The sequence below is a fragment of the Procambarus clarkii genome, chromosome 91 (assembly GCF_040958095.1).
Source record: "Procambarus clarkii isolate CNS0578487 chromosome 91, FALCON_Pclarkii_2.0, whole genome shotgun sequence".
NCBI classification, from domain to species: domain Eukaryota; kingdom Metazoa; phylum Arthropoda; class Malacostraca; order Decapoda; family Cambaridae; genus Procambarus; species Procambarus clarkii.
The window spans coordinates 14,251,975-14,272,642 of NC_091240.1; the positions used below are offsets into that span (position 1 = coordinate 14,251,975).

Sequence of the window (20,668 nt, forward strand, 5' to 3'; positions counted from 1 at the left end):
AGGCTTATAAAAATGTGTACAGTAATTGCTGTGGGGTACGTGCCAAGCATGAGCAGGTCAGGGTCGGCATCAATGCAACGCTGACCGCGTAGCACGAGGGCTAAACGACGCACTGTCACGATTTTTACTCTGACATTCTGGTTCAAGAGAAGAGAAGAGCGAGAGAGAGAGAGAGAGAGAGAGAGAGAGAGAGAGAGAGAGAGAGAGAGAGAGAGAGAGAGAGAGAGAGAGAGAGAGAGAGAGAGAGAGAGAGACAGAGAGAGAGAGACAGAGAGAGAGAGACAGAGAGAGAGAGACAGAGACAGAGACAGAGACAGAGACAGAGACAGAGAGAGACAGAGACAGAGAGGGAGACTCGTAGCTCCCAAGAGGGGAGACATGATAACCACCTAGAAAATTATCAGGGGAATTGACAGGGTGGACAATGACAAACTTTTTAGCACGTGTGGAACACGAACAAGGGGACACAGGTGGAAACGTAATACCCAAATGAGCCACAGAGACACTAGAAAGAATTGTTTCAGTGTTAGAGTAGTTAACAACTAGAATACATTAGGCAGTGATGTGGTGGAGGCTGACTCCATACACATTTTCAAATGTAGATTTGATAGAGCCCAGTAGGCTCCAAAATCTGTACACAAGTTGATTGACAGTTGAAAGGCGGGACCAAAGAGCCCGAGCTCAATCCCCGCAAGCACAACTAAGTGAGTACAAACAGGCAGACATTTTATCCTATAGTATAGCTATATATTATATGTCTGTCCAAAGTTGCAGGCCAGATACTTGGGGTTAGCCTCACCCAAATATGCAGGGGGAATAGTCTGGGTTACGGGATGGACATAGGTGGTCAGGGTGTGCTTAAGTCAAATGCTTTAAGAAATATTAGCAGTTATAGACATCCCCCCAGACGATTTTCAAGGAGTCAAGTGTGAAATATATGGTGTGATTCCCATTGAGTTTTTAGTGGACGCAATAATATATTTTCTGGTAGATCCATACAGTTGTTTCGATGCCTCTTAATAATACATTTTATAATAGAAGGAAGAGAGGTGGGAAGCAATGGGGGACTGGAAGAGGGGAGGGATAAAAAGAGGAAAATAAAAGAAAAGAAAAAGAGAGAAGAAAAAGAAACAAAAAAATATTTGAAAGGAGGAAAAAGAAGACATTTGACAGAAGGAAAACAGAGAAAAAAAGGAAATTGGAAAAGGGAAAAAAAAGAGACAAAAGAAAAGTAAAACTGAGAGCCTCAAAGAGTTGTTTGGTGCTCATCAATAATACAATTTCTGAGAGAAGGGGGAGGGGGAGGAGATAAGGAGATAAGAGGGGGGTAGAGACCCGGGTGCAGCCGGGTAACCTTTCTATTTATATCAATAAGAGAGAGTGTATGTCTGGCTGTTCAAGAGTAGAGACCAGATGGTCATGGCTAGCCTCACTTAAATGTGCAAGGGAGCGGGGATGGTCTGGGGAATGACAAGGACATGGCTGGTCGGGTTACCAGAGTACAAGAGGGAACAGCAGGCCAGGGCGTCTCATTCTGTCTCCCACGACAATTTTGGGTTCTGTCTGCCGGCTACACCTAGCTAAATATACTGAAAACTAAAATTTCAAAATACATTTTTTCTTTTTGAAATATACTCCATTATTCACCGATCTCTGGAAAATTTACTTACATTTTCTGTTGTTCGTACTTTGTCCGTAGCACTATAAACAGACGATCCTCCTACAGCTTCAAAGGCTTTCTCAAGCCTCACCTCATTCTCAAAGCAAACGGGTAACTATTATGTTTGTTTAATATTTGGCACAGCGCACTTGTAATATTTTCCCACTGGTAGACCACCCATACGTTAATTCTAGACTATTATGCCATCTATATAAGAGAGAGTCAGCGAAAATATAGGCAGGCAGTTAGAGACATAATGAGACATAGGCAGAGACAGACAGGCGGAGATTCGAAATGGAAATAACAATTGAGCAGAGGAGTTGCAGAATCTGTGGTGAGAATGACGGGCACCGCCTAGACTACTGTCTACGAGACTGCGGACATCTGAGAGACATTAGAAATATGTGTAGAATAATAAACCCCATATTGTTTGAGTTGGGAGAATACCATTTGTCAAATATAGATACTGTTATTAAAAGATTCCCCCATTTTGCATCCGTAAGATGATGTAAGATTTTAAGGGTTGACGAATGTTAATCTTCTTGTTTGAGAAGTTGTTCACTTGAGACAGTTAAGCAAGTCCCAGCTGTGTCTGGGTACAAGTGACAGAATGAACAACCCAGTGAGCTTTTTTCCTATTAGGAAGTGTTGTACATGCTACTATGGCGGTGTGTCCACTCACAGGATGAGTGGCGCTGCCCAATATTGTCACTATGGCGGTGTATCCACTCACAGGATGAGTGGCGCTGCCCAATAAACTCACCCCTCGGGGCAAAATTTAAAAATTTAAAGTTTTCAAAAGTCAAGTACTAATTTTTCTTAATTACTTCTGGGTGATCAGGGGTGAACAGCTAAAGATCGGTTCCCAACCATTCCTCTCGGCCCAGGGCTTGAATCCTGACCTATATCTCTAGCGAGGCAAGCTGAAAATACGGACAAATGACCAGTACTGACCGAGGAGGAGCAGTGGTCGGGGAGCGTTCCCCAGAGCGTCAGACACCACACGTCTGGCACCGACCACACCGCACAACACACTGACGGCCTCCTGCTGTGGCTCCCTGCAACCTACAGTAAAAGTGATCTCTCTCCCAAACTGTTCTCACAATTTGACAAGCGTAGAATTTGAAGTGGTTTTGCTCACAATCACTCTAACCTAGACTATCCGCCTAACCTGTCCATGCCGATGATCATTAGTCCGAGGAAGCTTCAGTATTACCATGCTCTTAATTTCACTGAATTACTCGTATTTTGATTCTGTAGCGATAACGTTAAATTTGCAAGGTATTAATCGTGAGGACAGGTTGCTGCTTCTCCTGTTACTATCTTGGTTTCTCCATCGCCTAGCATAATAACCGGAGGAAAGAGGAGACATGATCATGACATACATGATAAAGAGAGACAAACGAAACAAGGTCAAACCGTCTCAGATGAGAAGTAGGAGTGCAAGATACACAGGAAAGTCGAGAACACAACAAAAAGCCAGAGGGCTGTAAGTCGCTCCTTCAGTGGTAGAGTCGTGAACACGTGGAACGAACTGAAGGATATATACTTTATGATAGTCAAATCAAGCATAGATTTGAGACCTAGACAATTTTCTAGTGCAATAGACTGCCAATTGTCAATACATGAGGCTGTGTGTATAATAAATCACTGAGTCTCAATAGTTGAGGCTGTGTAAATTATAGCAAACCAGGTTCCATACACTAGGCTGTGTAAATAATAGACTAACTAAGCTCCATACACGAGGCTCTGTAAATAATTAACAGACCAATGAGGCACCATACATGGGGCTGTATAAATAATAAACCACCGAGGAACCATACACAAGGCTGTGTAAATAATAGACCACTGAGGCACCATATACAATTAAATCTGTGTAAATAATTGACCACAGAGGCACCATACACAAGGCTGTAAACATAATAAAACACCGTCGAGGCACCATACATGGGGCTGTGTAAATAATATCCCAGTCAAGGCACTATATATGGGGCTGTGTAAATAATAGACCAACGAGGCACTATACATGAGGCTGTGTGTAAATAACAGATCACCGAGGCTGTGTAGATAATAAATCATACAGGCACCATACATGGGGCTGTGTGAATAGACCACCGAGGCACCATAACATAGGGCTGTGTGAATAATAGACCACCAAGGCACCATACAAAGGGCTGTGTAAGTAATAAGCCATAGAGGCATGATACATGGGGCTGTGTAAATAATAGACCACCCAGGTTTCATACATGGGGCTGTGTAAAATAATAGGCCATCGAGGCTCCATATACCAGGGTGTTTAATAAATAATAGACCCTTGAGGTCTATTATTTAAAAAAAATAATGAGTATTTTTAAAAACAAAATAATAGACACTACGCTAGGCTATGGGAACAATACACTAGTGAAACAAGACAGGAGGATGTGGTAACAACAGAAGGGCGAGGCTCTGAACGGTAGAGGCAAACATGTACTTAGGTACATGTTGCTTAGGCGTTCATGCTGCTCCCTGAATTGTATGAAGGGTTACAGAGGTTTATATGTTCAGAGCTGTCTAAGATATACAAAGATCACTCATCTCGCGAGATGATTTTAAAGGGTTATGAGGACATCTTAAAGCATACACTCGATCGAGAGGACAAATTTGCGGACCTCCTGGTAACTCACACGGGATGGTGTAAAATGTATAATAGTTGAACATTCGGTAATATAATGAAGAAAGGTCTGACCCAGTTCCTCTTGACGAGATGAAGTTTAACGGTTGGGAGGCTCCGTACCGTAGTGTGACGGCGCAACACCGTATTCACAAAAACAAGTCTATTCGATTTGTATTTTCCAAGACAGATGCATTTGTGGTAGTCATGACCGTTGAACAAGTGAATGCAGAATCTTTTAAAGGGTTTGCTAAACCATCACTCCGAGGAAACAGGAAGAAATACTTCTCTTAGAGGCAAATCCTCTCACGTGTTGAAGCCGGTGAAGCAAGGCACGCGCTGTTACACAACACCACAGGAAGAACTCATCAGCGAGATGCGTGGGACCCTTCACTTTCCGCAGCAATTTGCCCTCCAAGGCCACTAGATATGTTGGTCATCAGGTACACAGAATATGTTGGTCACCAGGTACACAGAATATGTTGGTCACCAGGTACACAGAATATGTTGGTCACCAGGTACACAGAATATGTTGGTTACCAGGTACACAGAATATGTTGGTCACCAAGTACACAGAATATGTTGGTCACCAGGTACACAGAATATGTTGGTCACCAGGTACACAGAATATGTTGGTCACCAGGTACACTAGACATGTTTGTCACCAGGTACACAGAATATGTTGGTTACCAGGTACACTAGAAGTGTTGGTACTAAAGTCACTGAACATGTTAGTTACCAGTAACTACCCACACAGTTCGACTATCCACGTGCGTGTAGCCTACACTAGCTAGGTTTGGTGTCGGGTTTAGGTTCAATCAACCGCGGGAGAGTTAATATTAGGACACCACAATAGCTGACTGACTATCAGGTAACCTGAACCTGGCTGACTACAATGAGTAAGCATACATTGTCCAGGACTTAAACTAACTCTGAGTATATATACACGTAGAAGCGAGGAACACACCTCTCTGTGTACACATTCTCTATGTGGTAAGCAGTTGATGATGCCGCAATGTTTACCGCTGTTTTGCCCTTACAGTCAACTCCGTTACCTATATATTATGAAGCAAAATCACTACCATTATGTCGATGGAAGCAACAGGAACATTTGGAGGAATCATTTGGAGGAACTTTATTTTTTCCTAACAAATTTTGTTATTTTTCCATGACGTGAAATATACTTGGCTAACAGACACGAAAATTACAAGATCCTCTGCAATACAAAACAATTCACCAATTACAGGAAAATCTTATCTGGCTTAGGCTTATCTATAATGTTATTTAGAATAGTGTGTGAAATTTGAATAAGTAAGTGGTATGCCTAATTAGAGATTTATTAAAGGCCTAATTTGGGTGACGGTTCCAAGGATTGTCATAGCCAGGGGGTGATAATGGGGGACGAGCTCTCATGATCTATGAAAAGCTCCCGTACAGTATGCGTCTCAAATAGCCTCTGACAACCAAGTCCAACTCCTGGCCTACACGGGTGGCTTAATTAGTCTCTTAAGTCCGGCGGAACTGCTTTTACTGACGGAAGGGGCGCCTTAAAACCAGCTGCTCCGGTTAGATGGGACTCGTTACCCTGGGAAGGCAGGACATCTAGGGGAAGGAAAACCCTGATTCTAAACCTCCGCTGCCTTGCGGCCGTACCCTTCTTTTGGGAAAGGCTTCAGGAGTCAACCTCGAGGAAAAATCCGGAGTTGGAGCCCCTAAGGCAATTCGTTGTCGATTTCGGCCTCGCTCTGGCAGCTCCTGCGACGGTGCTGGAACCATGTGTATTGGCATTTGCCTTTCCATTGGATAATTTCAACAACGTGGAGAGGGAGCACTTGCTGCATGGGTAACAGCTTCTCCTCCATAGCGACCTACCCAGGCTTTGCGCCCTGGAGAGCAACCAGAGCGCAACTCCATAGTCTCCAGAGACTGAAGGATGTCTACTACTACTACATTTAGGTGACATTCAGTATGCAAATTTAACATTTCTATATGGAAATGGGAGATAGAGAAATAAATAATGATAGCTACCATAATTAAATATAACAGGAACAAAGGCTAATGTTTTAATTTGAACATTTTGAATTAGGTTGCATGTTTCTTGTGATTTTGCAAAGGGTTCACTAGACATTTAAACACACTAGTGTCTAGTGTGTTTAATAGGTAATATAATATATGCAAATCATGATAGAACTATGTACATGTGTTTTGGAGCAAATAGGATTGAGGCAGAGATTGAAACAGCTAGGCTTATGCTTATATGCAAACCAGGTGTCAAGTAATTATAAAATAATTATCAAAATGCAAAAGTAATTAGTCCAATTAAAGAAAGCGTTAGATAATGAGTGAAGTGAGGGTTACAGCGGTGTTAGCATGTAATTAACGGTAGACATTACAGGAAGACCGGCATACAGTATTTTCCCCGAGTGACTTCAGGAGGCGGTGTTGCCAATTTGCCCAATACAGTACAAGGGACAGATGTGTAACCTTAGTTTTCAGCTATCACACATTATGTAAAGAATTTTTGTGATAGAAATACTTCCTATACACGTAGGGGGATGATTTGTTACTAGACAGAGGTAATGCGATAGGTTATGTTTAATTGTTACCTTAGTTGCACTTGGGAATTAACGATAGTTTGGCAACATGAGGAAAGCCAGCTGAACCGCACCTCCCTCTGCCAGATATTTAAACTCTCAGTGGAGCACTGGATATCATGCAGGCAGGAACTGTTTGCTCGCTCAGCTATTTGTACACCTAAGTATACTTTTAATCTCAATTAGTTAATGCAGTGTTGTAGATCAGGAAATTTATAAAGTGTTCTATAGGTATAATCACTAGGATGTTATTATGCTTAGTGTTTAACGTTACGTGTGGTGGTAGGCAGGAGTGGTGCCCCTGTAGTGCAGTGGTATACACAGGCCAAGACGCTAATGGACCTACTGGTGTAATAAACTTAGTTAAGAATGCCCAATCTTTCCTGCAGATTGGAACTGGGAATTTATCTAGTACAGTGTGGCATGACCCCATATTTTCCCAGTATTCTGTAAAATTCTTGTTTATAAAATTTACTGTTAAGTTTGACAGTATTATATATCCCTTCAATATCCTTGACACAGGCAGTCAGCTAATAATTTAAGTCAGCCATAACCTGGATTGGGGGCTGTTGTCTCAAGGTGACCTGTAATGCTCCTTAATAGCTATTAAGTACTTAACGAGAGTGTCTTGGCCAATATTGTATAAATTTATATAATAAATTGGCCAATATTGTATAAATTTAAATTCTCCCAGAAATCAATTTCCACACAAGTTGGGGGGGGTTATTAATTATAGCCTATCAATCGAAAATTATAGATTGGTACGAAAATTTATACTAAATGGTTAATAGGTTATTCTACCAGGTAGCACAGTGTAGCTGGAACATTGGCCAGCTCGAAGGCTTATTCTAGGATCCAGAAAAGTAAGGATTCCTGGTTTGTCCTTGATATGATCCTGGAGGGAGGTAAGGCATTCTGTGGTTCCTACACCTTTTCTATAAGCAAACATATTTTGGTGCAGTGGATTGGCTTTCCATTAAATTCGATTAATAGTCATTCTTTCCGCAGTTTTGGCCAGGCAACTTGTTATGAGATGGGTCTAGGCATTCCTGGGTCTTTGGGTTTTGGAATGGGAACAATAATAGCCCTATTCCAAGAGAGTGGTAGAGTTCTTGTCACCCATGCTTTGTTGACGAGATTCAAGAAGGCTTTTTCCACCCTTTTCTCCTAGCTTGGCCAGCATGTTGTAAGTGATTTTGTCCTCACCTGGAACTGTGTTTTTAGTTTTCTTTGTAGCACTTCTGAGTTCTTTAAGATTGAAAAGTCTAGTTCGTCAGATAAGGCTAAAGAATCGTCTATTTTTTCATCTTGCTGCTTGAAGTCTTTATTGGTGAGTCAGAGTTGCTTGAGGAAGTTGAGTGGAACTGGCTCTTGAAGCAAATAGATTTGCTATTCTTTCTGCTTCTTGCTCTGGATGTACATTATGGGCAGAGCAGGAGGCGATTTTCCTTTGGCCCTGTTGATCTGCGTCCAGATGTCGTAGGTTAAGCGCACTTATGGAATATCAAATATATATTTGTTTCTAGTGAAGTACCCATGGGTTTTGTTACAGCCCTCTAGGAAGCTCTTAAGGTCAGGATTCACATTGCAGTTCAATGTTTTATATATATCTAGAGTACACTTGAGAGGATGTGCAGTGATTTAATATCTTGTAGCGAGTAGATTATCCCAATAATATACTCGCTCCAAATATAGTGTTAATATTCCTGTCAACCTTTGGAGATGAATGAGGTGAGGCGTTGCCCGGGCAACACGGTGAGGTGTTGCCCGGGCAATATAAGCAGCAAGAATAGCAAACATTAACACAGGGTGCAGTCGCACCTCCACAGATCTCCAGTATCAGCTCTTGATACTGGTGATGGCTCAAAAGGGCCACCACTTACGGGCTATTTATGCCCGTGCCACCTTTTGGATGGCTTCATCTTCATCTTAACACACTTACAAGGGAGACATCTCCCGTCACGCTGGGTGCATTCGCACCTCCACAGATCTCCAGTATCAGCTATTGATACTGGTAATGGCTCAAAAGGGCCACCACTTACGGGCTATTCATGCCCGTGCCACCTCTTGGGTGGCTTAATCTTCATCAATCATCAATCTACTCATCCACGGGAGACATCTCCCGTCACGCAGGGTGCAGTCGCACCTCCACAGATCTCCAGTATCATCTATTGATACTGGAAATGGCTCAAAAGGGCCACCACTTATGGGCTATTCATGCCCAAGCCACCTTTTGGGTGGCTTAATCTTCTCTCTCTCTCTCTCTCAAACATTAACTAGTCTACTTTCAAGTGTGGTCTAGAGCAGACACTTGCGAGATACTGTACCAACGCTCAGTGCGCTCAACTCACACCAACGTATCACCTGTGTACTTCTGTATATTCGACCAAATATATATATAGTATCTTAGTGTCTGTGTTTATTTGTCACCATACTTTACGTAACAATAGAACCGTTACAATCTAACATATTCAAAGATTTAAGTAAGGGGAGCCGAGTGCTGTCTGGGGAGTGAGTTTATTGTTCTAATTGCTGATCTGTTTTGAATAATTAGGGGTCGTAGATAATTTTGAGTAGTAGAACCCCAAGCACAGATACCATAGGTGAGATAATGTACTACCGGAACCCCAAGCACAGATACCATAGGTGAGATAATGTACTACCGGAACCCCAAGCACAGATACCATAGGTGAGATAATGTACTACCGGGACATTTTAAAAAGGGTGCCGGTAGCACAGTCGGGTTCGTTCTCGACGCACAATCGAGAATTCCGGGGTCGAATCCCAGGTGGGACAGAAATGGTTTAGCACATTTCCTTTCACCTACTGCCTCTGTTCACCTAGCAGTGAGTAGGTACTCAGGAGTTACTCAGCTTGTTGTGGGGTTGTACCCTGGGCGGGGTCAGTAATGCGGCCTTCGGGAGGGGGGGGGGAACCTCGATAAAAGTCAAACGTGTATGAATACACTCTGGCTTCCTGTCCCCCGACACAGATACAACAACAGCCAACAACATTAAGCAGTCTCCGTGGTGTAGTGGTAAGACACTCGCCTGGCGTTCCGCGAGCGCTATGTCATGGGTTCGTATCCTGGCCGGGGAGGATTTACTGGGCGCAATTCCTTAACTGTAGCCTCTGTTTAACGCAACAGTAAAATGTGTACTTGGATGAAAAAACGATTCTTCGCGGCAGGGGATCGTATTCCAGGGACCATAGGATTAAGGACTTGCCCGAAACGCTACGCGTACTAGTGGCTGTACAAGAATGTAACAAATCTTGTATATATCTCAAAAAATATCTCAACAATAATAAGGATAGATGAGAGAGTCATATATGTACCAGGGCACCGCCAGGTACATTGTATCTGATGTTAGAAAAAATTCCAACTGTTTTAGATTTCTTTCTATATTTTGTATATGACACTGTAAATTGAACTTATCAATGAGAGCACCAAGGAACTGCATCGTTTGAGCTGCACTGCCCCACTTACGGTTGTGCATCTCCTCGTACAATGTCCATATTTTCAGATTTTTGGGAACATTTGTCCTTCTAGGATCTTCGGTGAATTAGATACCTTTGATATCACTCTCCTCCGTGTGTATTTTTTCCTGACTTGAGAAGTGTCTTAAGTCAGGGTAAATATTGTAGTGAGAGATTTTGTATGTACAAAGAGCACAAGAGTATGTATGGAGTATGTATTATCAGAGGTCGGGGATTTCATAAATTTGATCCTGAACTTAACTGATACTTTACTTACTGGCGAACAGAGACCCCCCAACCACTCCCTGATAAAATAAGGTCGACCACGGCAACCACACTGCTGCTGCTGTACTCAATCTATCAGCAATGGACACTGGAGCGCATATAATAAGTTGGGAGATCACCCTGTAATCCCTGTATACTCTGAGGGGGGGGGGGGGTTCGATGTCACCATTATTTGGGGAACGGCTTCAATCTGGCCTATTAGTCATTTTTTTATTAGTACATGAGGTACATCTGCATTAGTACAGCTGCCCTAAACTATATGAAGTGGAGTACAGTGTGTCAAAAAAAAAGATAACTAGGTGATGCTAAAAAATCCCCATCACACAGGATGGTTAGTCATACAGAGGCATGTGATAAGCGGTCTGCACTGACAGACTCCGGATGCATTTTGAGGATATCATCAACACAAGATTGAATAAGGCAGCAGTGGTAATAAAAGTCCCCATCTCGCAGGATGGTTAGTCATACAGGCCCAGATGTTCAGTAGCCTGCACTGGCAAATTTTGGGTGCAATATGAGGATTTCTTCAAGAATACGAGAGTGAATAAAGTAATTGCAAAGCTCCAGGTACCTCATGCCAACTGGTCTGAAAGGTCTAATAACTGGGCATTCGGTGATGTAGTGTGGGAGATCATGTCGCAGTTCCTGCTCACAGAGTTTGCAACTGGAGTGCTCAGGATTGGGAGATCCGTCACCTGCAGCCACCTGCCACAGGTAACGGTAACCCAACCTGATCCTGGCAACTACTGTGTCGCACAGTCTGGTCCACGTTTTGTGCTGCCCATAGATATAGGTTTCAGATCTGAACAAATCATAGCTTTTTATACTAGTACTTTCAGGTCGTTGGGAGTCAGTAATTTCTTTCCTATCAGACCTGAGTGTTTGGACCAATACAGTTTTGACAGCAGAGATGGGGATACCTAGATCTAATTCAACTTCATCTTTGTTACACGCTAATTTGGCTGCAATGTCTGTCTCATTATGATGGGTTATATTTATGTGTGAAGGTATCCATACAAAGGAGATTCGAGACCCTTTACTCTGTGCAGCAATTAGGTCATTTATAATTGGTAGTATGAGGTTCTTGCTGTAGATCTTCCAGGAGAAGTTTTCGATTGCTTGAAGAGCAGACTTTGAATCACATCAGTACACTATCTTTATCAAATATCTAATCTATATTCATAAATGCCCTCTACGATCGCTGGGTACAGGATCAAACAGTAACAAACAATCTATCAACTAATTTAGTGCGCTTACCGCAGAATTTTAGGATGCACGACACTTGTCCTCTGGTGCCCCTACCTGGCGCTACTCTTGGGCGTCCACCAAAATCTTTTTGGACTGTCTCTCAAAGCTTCTATCAATCCCGACTTGAGTCTACAAAGTCGCCTGGCAGGCTTCACACGGAAACACCTGCTTACTTTTACTCCACTCGAAGGATATTTCACATTAGAGTCCACACAGGACACGACCACCATATATAGGCTTCAGGTCGCCTCTAATATTTTCACGATCAATGAGAAATGACGTACGACTTCCTCGGCAGCTTCCTCACGCTTTGTAACAAATAGCCTTCCCTCAAACACTTTACCAAGCACTATATTCTTCTGCCCAGGAGACAACGACGTACGTCCATTCCTGACGACTTGACACGTAACCACATGTAACAAAATGTCGACATTTCATTCCATCTAACTTTTATAAGATGTTTGTCCTCTGCTTGTCTCTATTTAGTCATAATTCACTGACGTTTACTTAATAAACTTCCTTCCCCCCTGACTCCTCAAATCCAGTGAGGTGGGTAGAATAACTCATCTGGTAGACTCGCTTCACTAGGCTACCTGGGGTTCAATGATAACAGTATATATTCAGTATGATGATGGACTTGAATAAATCCTGGGCACCATTTATTTGATATATCCTATATCAATTATTATTATATATATTATATTATTATGTCTATATAGATACATATATTGTTATGTATCTAATAGCTGATTTGTTTGAGTATGATACGTTTGAGTTAGAATGTAGTGGTTGAGCCCTAGACACATAGTTACCATAAGTAAGTATAGAAATAAGACACCAAGCCTGGAAGACTCTCTGATATTCCAAGAGTGCGACTTAATCAAAGCAGAAATGTTCTGCAAATTAAGGGTACCAAAATGTGGAAACAACTTCTTAGTGACATCAAAGACTGTTCTTCTCTCAACAGTTTAAAATATAAACTAAGAACTACCTGAGAAACTCATATGGAACCTTCCTTACTTCCTAAATGAAAACCTACGTTTTGCTGTTATTGAACCTTAAGTTACTGAACATGTACTAAAGCTATGTGCCATGGGGGGCCCCCATAGCCTGGTGGATAGCGCGCAGGACTCGTAATTCTGTGGCGCGGGTTCGATTCCCGCACGAGGCAGAAACAAATGGGCAAAGTTTCTTTCACCCTGAATGCCCCTGTTACCTAGCAGTAAATAGGTACCTGGGTGTTAGTCAGCTGTCACGGGCTGCTTCCTGGGGGTGGAGGCCTGGTCAAGGACCGGGCCGCGGGGACACTAAAGCCCCGAAATCAACTCAAGATAACCATGTAAAAATTTGAAAAAAAAATGCATTTTTTCTGGTTATGCTTCAAAATTAATAAGTTCTGTTGCAATTTTCGCTGTTTCAGTTGTGTAATAATTTTAACTTTATTTATATTTCTCAACTTCAATTCAATATTGTTTATCTAATTTAGTTTTAAGTCATTTGTTTGTTTTTCCATATGCGGGAAACGTTGAGCGTATTAGTGGCTTCGGGCATTGTACCTCTCTTACCCATGAATCATATAATTATCTTGTATTCTATGTATGTATATACTTTTGTTTAAATACAAATTATTATTTTTATTTAGTACCGTCTCAAAACGAGCAATGTCAAAAGAATCAGATTCGCCAGTGATTAAAATGAAGGACATATGATTGGAGCGAACATTGAGAAACACGTGTAAAGTGTGTGGACAAAGACAGGGACACACACTCGAACACTATATCTTGGATTGTAGTAAAATTGAGCCATTTAAAGATAAATCTAAGCTCATGCTGTATGATATGGCAACCTATCTTATTACCAAGGATAAAATACCTGAAATCCTTGCACTGTATCCATATTTCGCTTCCAGTAGATAAACCACATAAGATTAAGAAACAAGTAGTGTATTGTGAAGACCAATAATAAACAGCAGCTCCCCTATGACTCTGTAATATCTCCATTGTCAAACAGTTATGTATTAGCGATAAGGCCTACCATTAATGTATAATGACTTACTGTAAATATATAGCTCTTGAAATAGAACATTCTCTGTAACTAGCTGACATTGTAACTATAAGGTGTGAAGGATAGATGAAATTGTTTATGTAATAATCTGAGATTAATGGGTCGATCTTTTCGAGGAGTTTGGGGGATGAAATTTGTTTATGTAATAATCTAAGATGAGGTCTGATAAAGACCTTTTGTGCCCTCTGTAATGCTTTTTGCGCTACCGCTCACAGGATGAGTATGGGGTGCACAATAAACTAGTCGCCTCCGGCGGCAACAATAAACAAATTGAGAAACAAAATTTTTGATCATCGTGAAAGTCGGGACACTGTCCCAGGAGATGAGCGACCAGACAGTTACCATGATATCGAAATAAATTACCTAGTAGTGTAGTGTAAGAAAAGCAGAGTTGGGGGACATTATTTTTGTATAGTGTTATCACTGTGCTACCACTTACAATTATAGGATCACAATATTATGACATAATGAGATCAGTTGTGGTAACTGTGTCGTCAGAGGCGCCGCCAGTCATACTGGAGTGACTGTGCTGGCAGTGACTGGCACTTTCACTCCCGCTCCCGCTCCCACAGGAACTATACCTGGCCCACTTACTCCTCAATTCCGCCCGACGTTTCTGTCGGTTTTGAATATGAATCTTAGTGCAAAACCTTTTTAATTATATTTTTCATACATTTATGCAGAGTTTTGTCTTCACAGCCTTACTGATGCCCACATTAGCTGATTTCTGATCGAATCTGATTAGACATATCATCGAAACAATCGACTTGAGAATGGTCCAGGACGGACCGAAACGTCGTCGTCCCTTCAACTTCTAGTGTGTGGTCTGGTCAACATACTTCAGCCACGTTATTGTGACTCATCGCCTGCATATCATCGAAACGTTCAAAATACTGTAAAGTTTGGAGGATATTTAACCAGACAAGACCGTCAAAAGGTCAGAAGTAACACAAACAAGGGGTAACAGTTTCAAGCTCACCAAGCCACAATGTAAGACTGAAAACAGCAGATGCTTTTTCACCCACAGGGTTATAAACCAATGGAACCGCTTACCCGTCGAAGCCGTAAATGCCAAAACTCTGCAGAACTTCAAAATCCAGCTTGAAAAAATTACCAGGACAAATGAGAGAACCTTTGACAAGCCGCCGGCTTCCTGTCCTCGTCGAGGCCACTCCGGTGTTTGTGACCCTTAGGTAAATTAGGTTTTAAAACATAGTCTTAGTTTATGTATTGTTTATTTTTGTTGTATTTGTTATTTATATAAAAGGTAAACATTGGGGTGAGACAGTAGGCACACTGGAGTGTGAGAGTAACGTTACTGCAGCGCCACTAACACGCTAGGGGAGCCGGTCGGCCGAGCGGACAGCACGCTGGACTTGTGATCCTGTGGTCCCGGATTCGATCCCGGGCGCCGGCGAGAAACAATGGGCAGAGTTTCTTTCACCCTATGTCCCTGTTACCTAGCAGTAAAATAGGTACCTGGGTGTTAGTCAGCTGTCACGGGCTGCTTCCTGGGGGTGGAGGCCTGGTCGAGGACCGGGCCGCGGGGACACTAAAGCCCCGAAATCATCTCAAGATAACCTCAAGATAACACACACAGTGTTCCGCGGGTCCTGAAGCTAAACAATACAGATAACATAATTTGAGTTCAACATAATAACTACATTACAAATTGACAGAAAAGATTATACTGATAACGTTGAATGTCTTAAGAAATGAATTGTGTGAGAGGAGTACCACAAAGTGGAAAATTATGAAGAAATTAGGAACTTTTTGGTTTACTTTTAGATAAGTATAAGTTGGACACTTGTTTAATTCATTAGGGAGTGAGTTCCATAGACTGGGTCCACTTATAACCATGGAGTGTTCGCACATATCAAAAAAATATTTATTTCTGGTGTGGTGCTCATGGGATCTGTTAGATCTATTAAGGAAAAGTTTCAGAGCAAGATTAGCATTTAGGAACAAGGTTTTGTAAATGTAAATAGTACAAGAGAATATGTGGAGTGAGTGTATGTTTAGCATTTTTACAGATTTACACAGAGGGGCTGTGTGTTGTCTGAAGGCAGAGTTTGTTATAGTTCTGATAGCACATTTTTGATGGGTGATGATGGGCTTGAGGTAATTTGCAGTGGTTGAACCCATGTACAGATACCGTATGTAAAGATATGGATAGATTAACGAGTAGTACATTGTAAGAAGAGCAGAGTGGGGAACATAATATCTGATTTTTAGAATATACCAACAGTTTTAGAGACTTATTTGGCTGATACCTGGTACTCAAACTTTGTAACCAACAGTTGCCTATAACGAACTGATTATCTTAATTATTAGCACATAATATCATGTTTATTTTAGAGTTACTTTATTTCATTTATATATTACGAAGCCCATACACGAGTCCAGTTGTGTGTGGTGATGGAACGATTACTCTCACATGATAGTACAGCTACTAGCAGTCCTATAGCTACCAGTAGTCCTATAGCAATACGACTGCTTGTAGCTATAGGACTGTTTGTAGCTATAGGACTGCTTGAAGCTATAGGACTGCTTGTAGCTATAGGTAGCTACCAGTAGTCCTATAGCAATAGGACTGCTTGTAGCTATAGGACTGCTTGAAGCTATAGGACTGTTTGTAGCTATAGGACTGCTTGTAGCTATAGGACTGCTTGTAGCTATAGGACTGCTTGTAGCTATAGGACTGCTTGTAGCTATAGGACTGCTTGTAGCTATAGGACTGCTTGTAGCTATAGGACTGTTTGAAGCTATAGGACTGTTTGTAGCTATAGGACTGCTTGAAGCTATAGGACTGTTTGAAGCTATAGGACTGTTTGTAGCTATAGGACTGCTTGTAGCTATAGGACTGCTTGAAGCTATAGGACTGTTTGAAGCTATAGGACTGTTTGTAGCTATAGGACTGCTTGAAGCTATAGGACTGCTTGTAGCTATAGGACTGCTTGTAGCTATAGGACTGCTTGTAGCTATAGGACTGCTTGTAGCTATAGGACTGCTTGTAGCTATAGGACTGCTTGTAGCTATAGAACTGCTTGTAGCTATAGGACTGTTTGTAGCTATAGGACTGCTTGAAGCTATAGGACTGCTTGTAGCTATAGGACTGTTTGTAGCTATAGGACTGTTTGTAGCTATAGGACTGTTTGTAGCTATAGGACTGCTTGAAGCTATAGGACTGCTTGTAGCTATAGGACTGCTTGAAGCTATAGGACTGTTTGAAGCTATAGGACTGTTTGTAGCTATAGGACTGTTTGTAGCTATAGGACTGCTTGAAGCTATAGGACTGCTTGAAGCTATAGGACTGCTTGAAGCTATAGGACTGCTTGTAGCTATAGGACTGCTTGTAGCTATAGGACTGCTTGAAGCTATAGGACTGCTTGAAGCTATAGGACTGTTTGTAGCTATAGGACTGTTTGTAGCTATAGGACTGCTTGAAGCAATAGGACTGCTTGAAGCTATAGGACTGCTTGTAGCTATAGGACTGTTTGAAGCTATAGGACTGTTTGTAGCTATAGGACTGCTTGAAGCTATAGGACTGTTTGAAGCTATAGGACTGTTTGTAGCTATAGGACTGTTTGTAGCTATAGGACTGCTTGAAGCTATATGACTGCTTGAAGCTATAGGACTGCTTGAAGCTATAGGACTGCTTGTAGCTATAGGACTGCTTGAAGCTATTGGACTGCTTGTAGCTATAGGACTGCTTGAAGCTATAGGACTGTTTGTAGCTATAGGACTGTTTGTAGCTATAGGACTGCTTGAAGCAATAGGACTGCTTGAAGCTATAGGACTGCTTGTAGCTATAGGACTGTTTGAAGCTATAGGACTGTTTGTAGCTATAGGACTGCTTGAAGCTATAGGACTGCTTGAAGCTATAGGACTGCTTGAAGCTATAGGACTGCTTGTAGCTATAGGACTGCTTGAAGCTATAGGACTGCTTGTAGCTATAGGACTGCTTGAAGCTATAGGACTGTTTGTAGCTATAGGACTGTTTGTAGCTATAGGACTGCTTGAAGCTATAGGACTGCTTGAAGCTATAGGACTGCTTGTAGCTATAGGACTGCTTGTAGCTATAGGACTGTTTGAAGCTATAGGACTGCTTGAAGCTATAGGACTGCTTGAAGCTATAGGACTGCTTGAAGCTATAGGACTGCTTGAAGCTATAGGACTGCTTGTAGCTATAGGACTGCTTGTAGCTATAGGACTGCTTGAAGCTATAGGACTGCTTGTAGCTATAGGACTGCTTGTAGCTATAGGACTGCTTGTAGCTATAGGACTGCTTGAAGCTATAGGACTGCTTGAAGCTATAGGACTGCTTGTAGCTATAGGACTGTTTGTAGCTATAGGACTGTTTGTAGCTATAGGACTGCTTGAAGCTATAGGACTGCTTGTAGCTATAGGACTGTTTGTAGCTATAGGACTGTTTGTAGCTATAGGACTGCTTGAAGCTATAGGACTGCTTGTAGCTATAGGACTGCTTGTAGCTATAGGACTGCTTGAAGCTATAGGACTGCTTGAAGCTATAAGACTGCTTGTAGCTATAGGACTGTTTGTAGCTATAGGACTGTTTGTAGCTATAGGACTGCTTGAAGCTATAGGACTGCTTGTAGCTATAGGACTGTTTGTAGCTATAGGACTGTTTGTAGCTATAGGACTGCTTGAAGCTATAGGACTGTTTGTAGCTATAGGACTGTTTGTAGCTATAGGACTGCTTGAAGCTATAGGACTGTTTGTAGCTATTGGACTGTTTGTAGCTATAGGACTGCTTGAAGCTATAGGACTGCTTGTAGCTATAGGACTGTTTGTAGCTATAGGACTGCTTGAAGCTATAGGACTGCTTGTAGCTATAGGACTGTTTGTAGCTATAGGACTGCTTGAAGCTATAGGACTGCTTGTAGCTATAGGACTGTTTGTAGCTATAGGACTGTTTGTAGCTATAGGACTGCTTGAAGCTATAGGACTGTTTGTAGCTATAGGACTGTTTGTAGCTATAGGACTGCTTGAAGCTATAGGACTGTTTGTAGCTATAGGACTGTTTGTAACTATAGGACTGCTTGAAGCTATAGGACTGCTTGAAGCTATAGGACTGCTTGTAGCTATAGGACTGTTTGTAGCTATAGGACTGTTTGTAGCTATAGGACTGTTTGTAGCTATAGGACTGCTTGTAGCTATAGGTAGCTACCAGTAGTCCTATAACTACCAGCAGTCCTATAGCTATAGGATTGCTGGTGGCTATTAGACTGCTGGTAGCTATAGCTACCAGCAGTACTATTGCTGTTAGCAGTGCTATAGTACTGCTGGTAGCTATAGTGTTGGATGCACATGGTCACACAGGCGGTGACCTCATTCAGCGACTGCATATTGCCAGCACTCAACTCAGCAGCAGTTGTCAACAGCAGCGGCAACACAGCGTGCAGATGTGCATCTTCTCCAAGTGTGACTACACTCCAACAACCAGCAGTTGATGGCACTAGACTTCAGCAGATGGTCTGGTTGTTGGAGTTGTTGCTCATTCTCGCAAATTTAATAAGTCAATATTGACTTATTAAATATGTGCATAGGTGACATACTTAACATAATAGTTTCCATTGAAAAGCTTCATAGAAAACACCGACCTTACCTAACCTACTTAGTATGTTAAGATAAGCATCTTATTGCTTCGTAATTACAATTATTACCTAACCTATACCTATAATAGGTTAAGTAACAATTCTAATTACGAAGCTATAAGATGCTTATTTTAACATACTAAGTAGGTTAGGTAAGGTCGGTGTTTTCTATGAAGCTTTTCAAGGGAAACTACTATGTTTAGTATGTCACCTATGCACGCAACTAATAAGTCAATATTGACTTATTAAATTTGCGAGAACGGGTTGGTTGCTACACACACACTCCGATCGCAGACACGAACAATGGTACCGCATCACCTGGTACTCACACTTACAACAGTCTGATGATACACGCTTGTGTGACTGTTGTGTTTCAGTCTGTACAGGACAATGGATGCGTTATATCAGCTCCCCACTTCCTGATTACCAGTATGTAGCAGAGGATGACAGCGTTCGTGAAGAACCAGCACCTAACATGCATATACCCTGCTAAATGCAATGATATGATATTTTGACAACAGACTTCAACCCTTCTAGATGCAATGATATGATATTTCGACAACAGACTTCAACCCTTCTAGATGCAATGATATGATATTTCGACAACAGACTTCAACCCTTCTAGATGCAATGATATGATATTTCGACAACAGACTTCAACCCTTCTAGATGCTAAGGAGAACTGTACCGCCCTGCACAGTACAGCACTGTTCATCACTTTACATAACACTGTACTGTACAGTGCAGTATTGTACAGTGCTCTACAGTGCAGTATTGTACAGTGCTCTACAGTGCAGTATTGTACAGTGCTCTACAGTGCAGTATTGTACAGTGCTCTACAGTGCAGTATTGTACAGTGCTCTACAGTGCAGTATTGTACAGTGCTCTACAGTGCAGTATTGTACAGTGCTCTACAGTGCAGTATTGTACAGTGCTCTACAGTGCTGTAATGTACAGTACTGTACAGTGCTGTAATGTACAGTACTGTACAGTGCTGTAATGTACAGTACTGTACAGTGCTGTATTGTACAGTACTGTACAGTGCTGTATTGTACAGTGCTCTACAGTGCAG

At 41.8% G+C, this 20,668-nt stretch overlaps 1 protein-coding gene across 1 annotated transcript; it reads right to left on the reverse strand.

Moving 5' to 3' along the window:
- Positions 1–5,514: 5,514 nt before the first annotated feature.
- LOC138359574 (uncharacterized) lies at positions 5,515–19,347 on the reverse strand. The gene is made up of 3 exons (XM_069318923.1): positions 19,257–19,347; positions 16,550–19,101; positions 5,515–5,526 (listed from the first exon to the last, which is right to left on the reverse strand). The coding sequence occupies exons 1-3, from the start codon at positions 19,345–19,347 to the stop codon at positions 5,515–5,517; spliced, it is 2,655 nt and encodes an 884-aa protein (XP_069175024.1).
- Between the last annotated feature and the right edge of the window lie 1,321 nt (positions 19,348–20,668).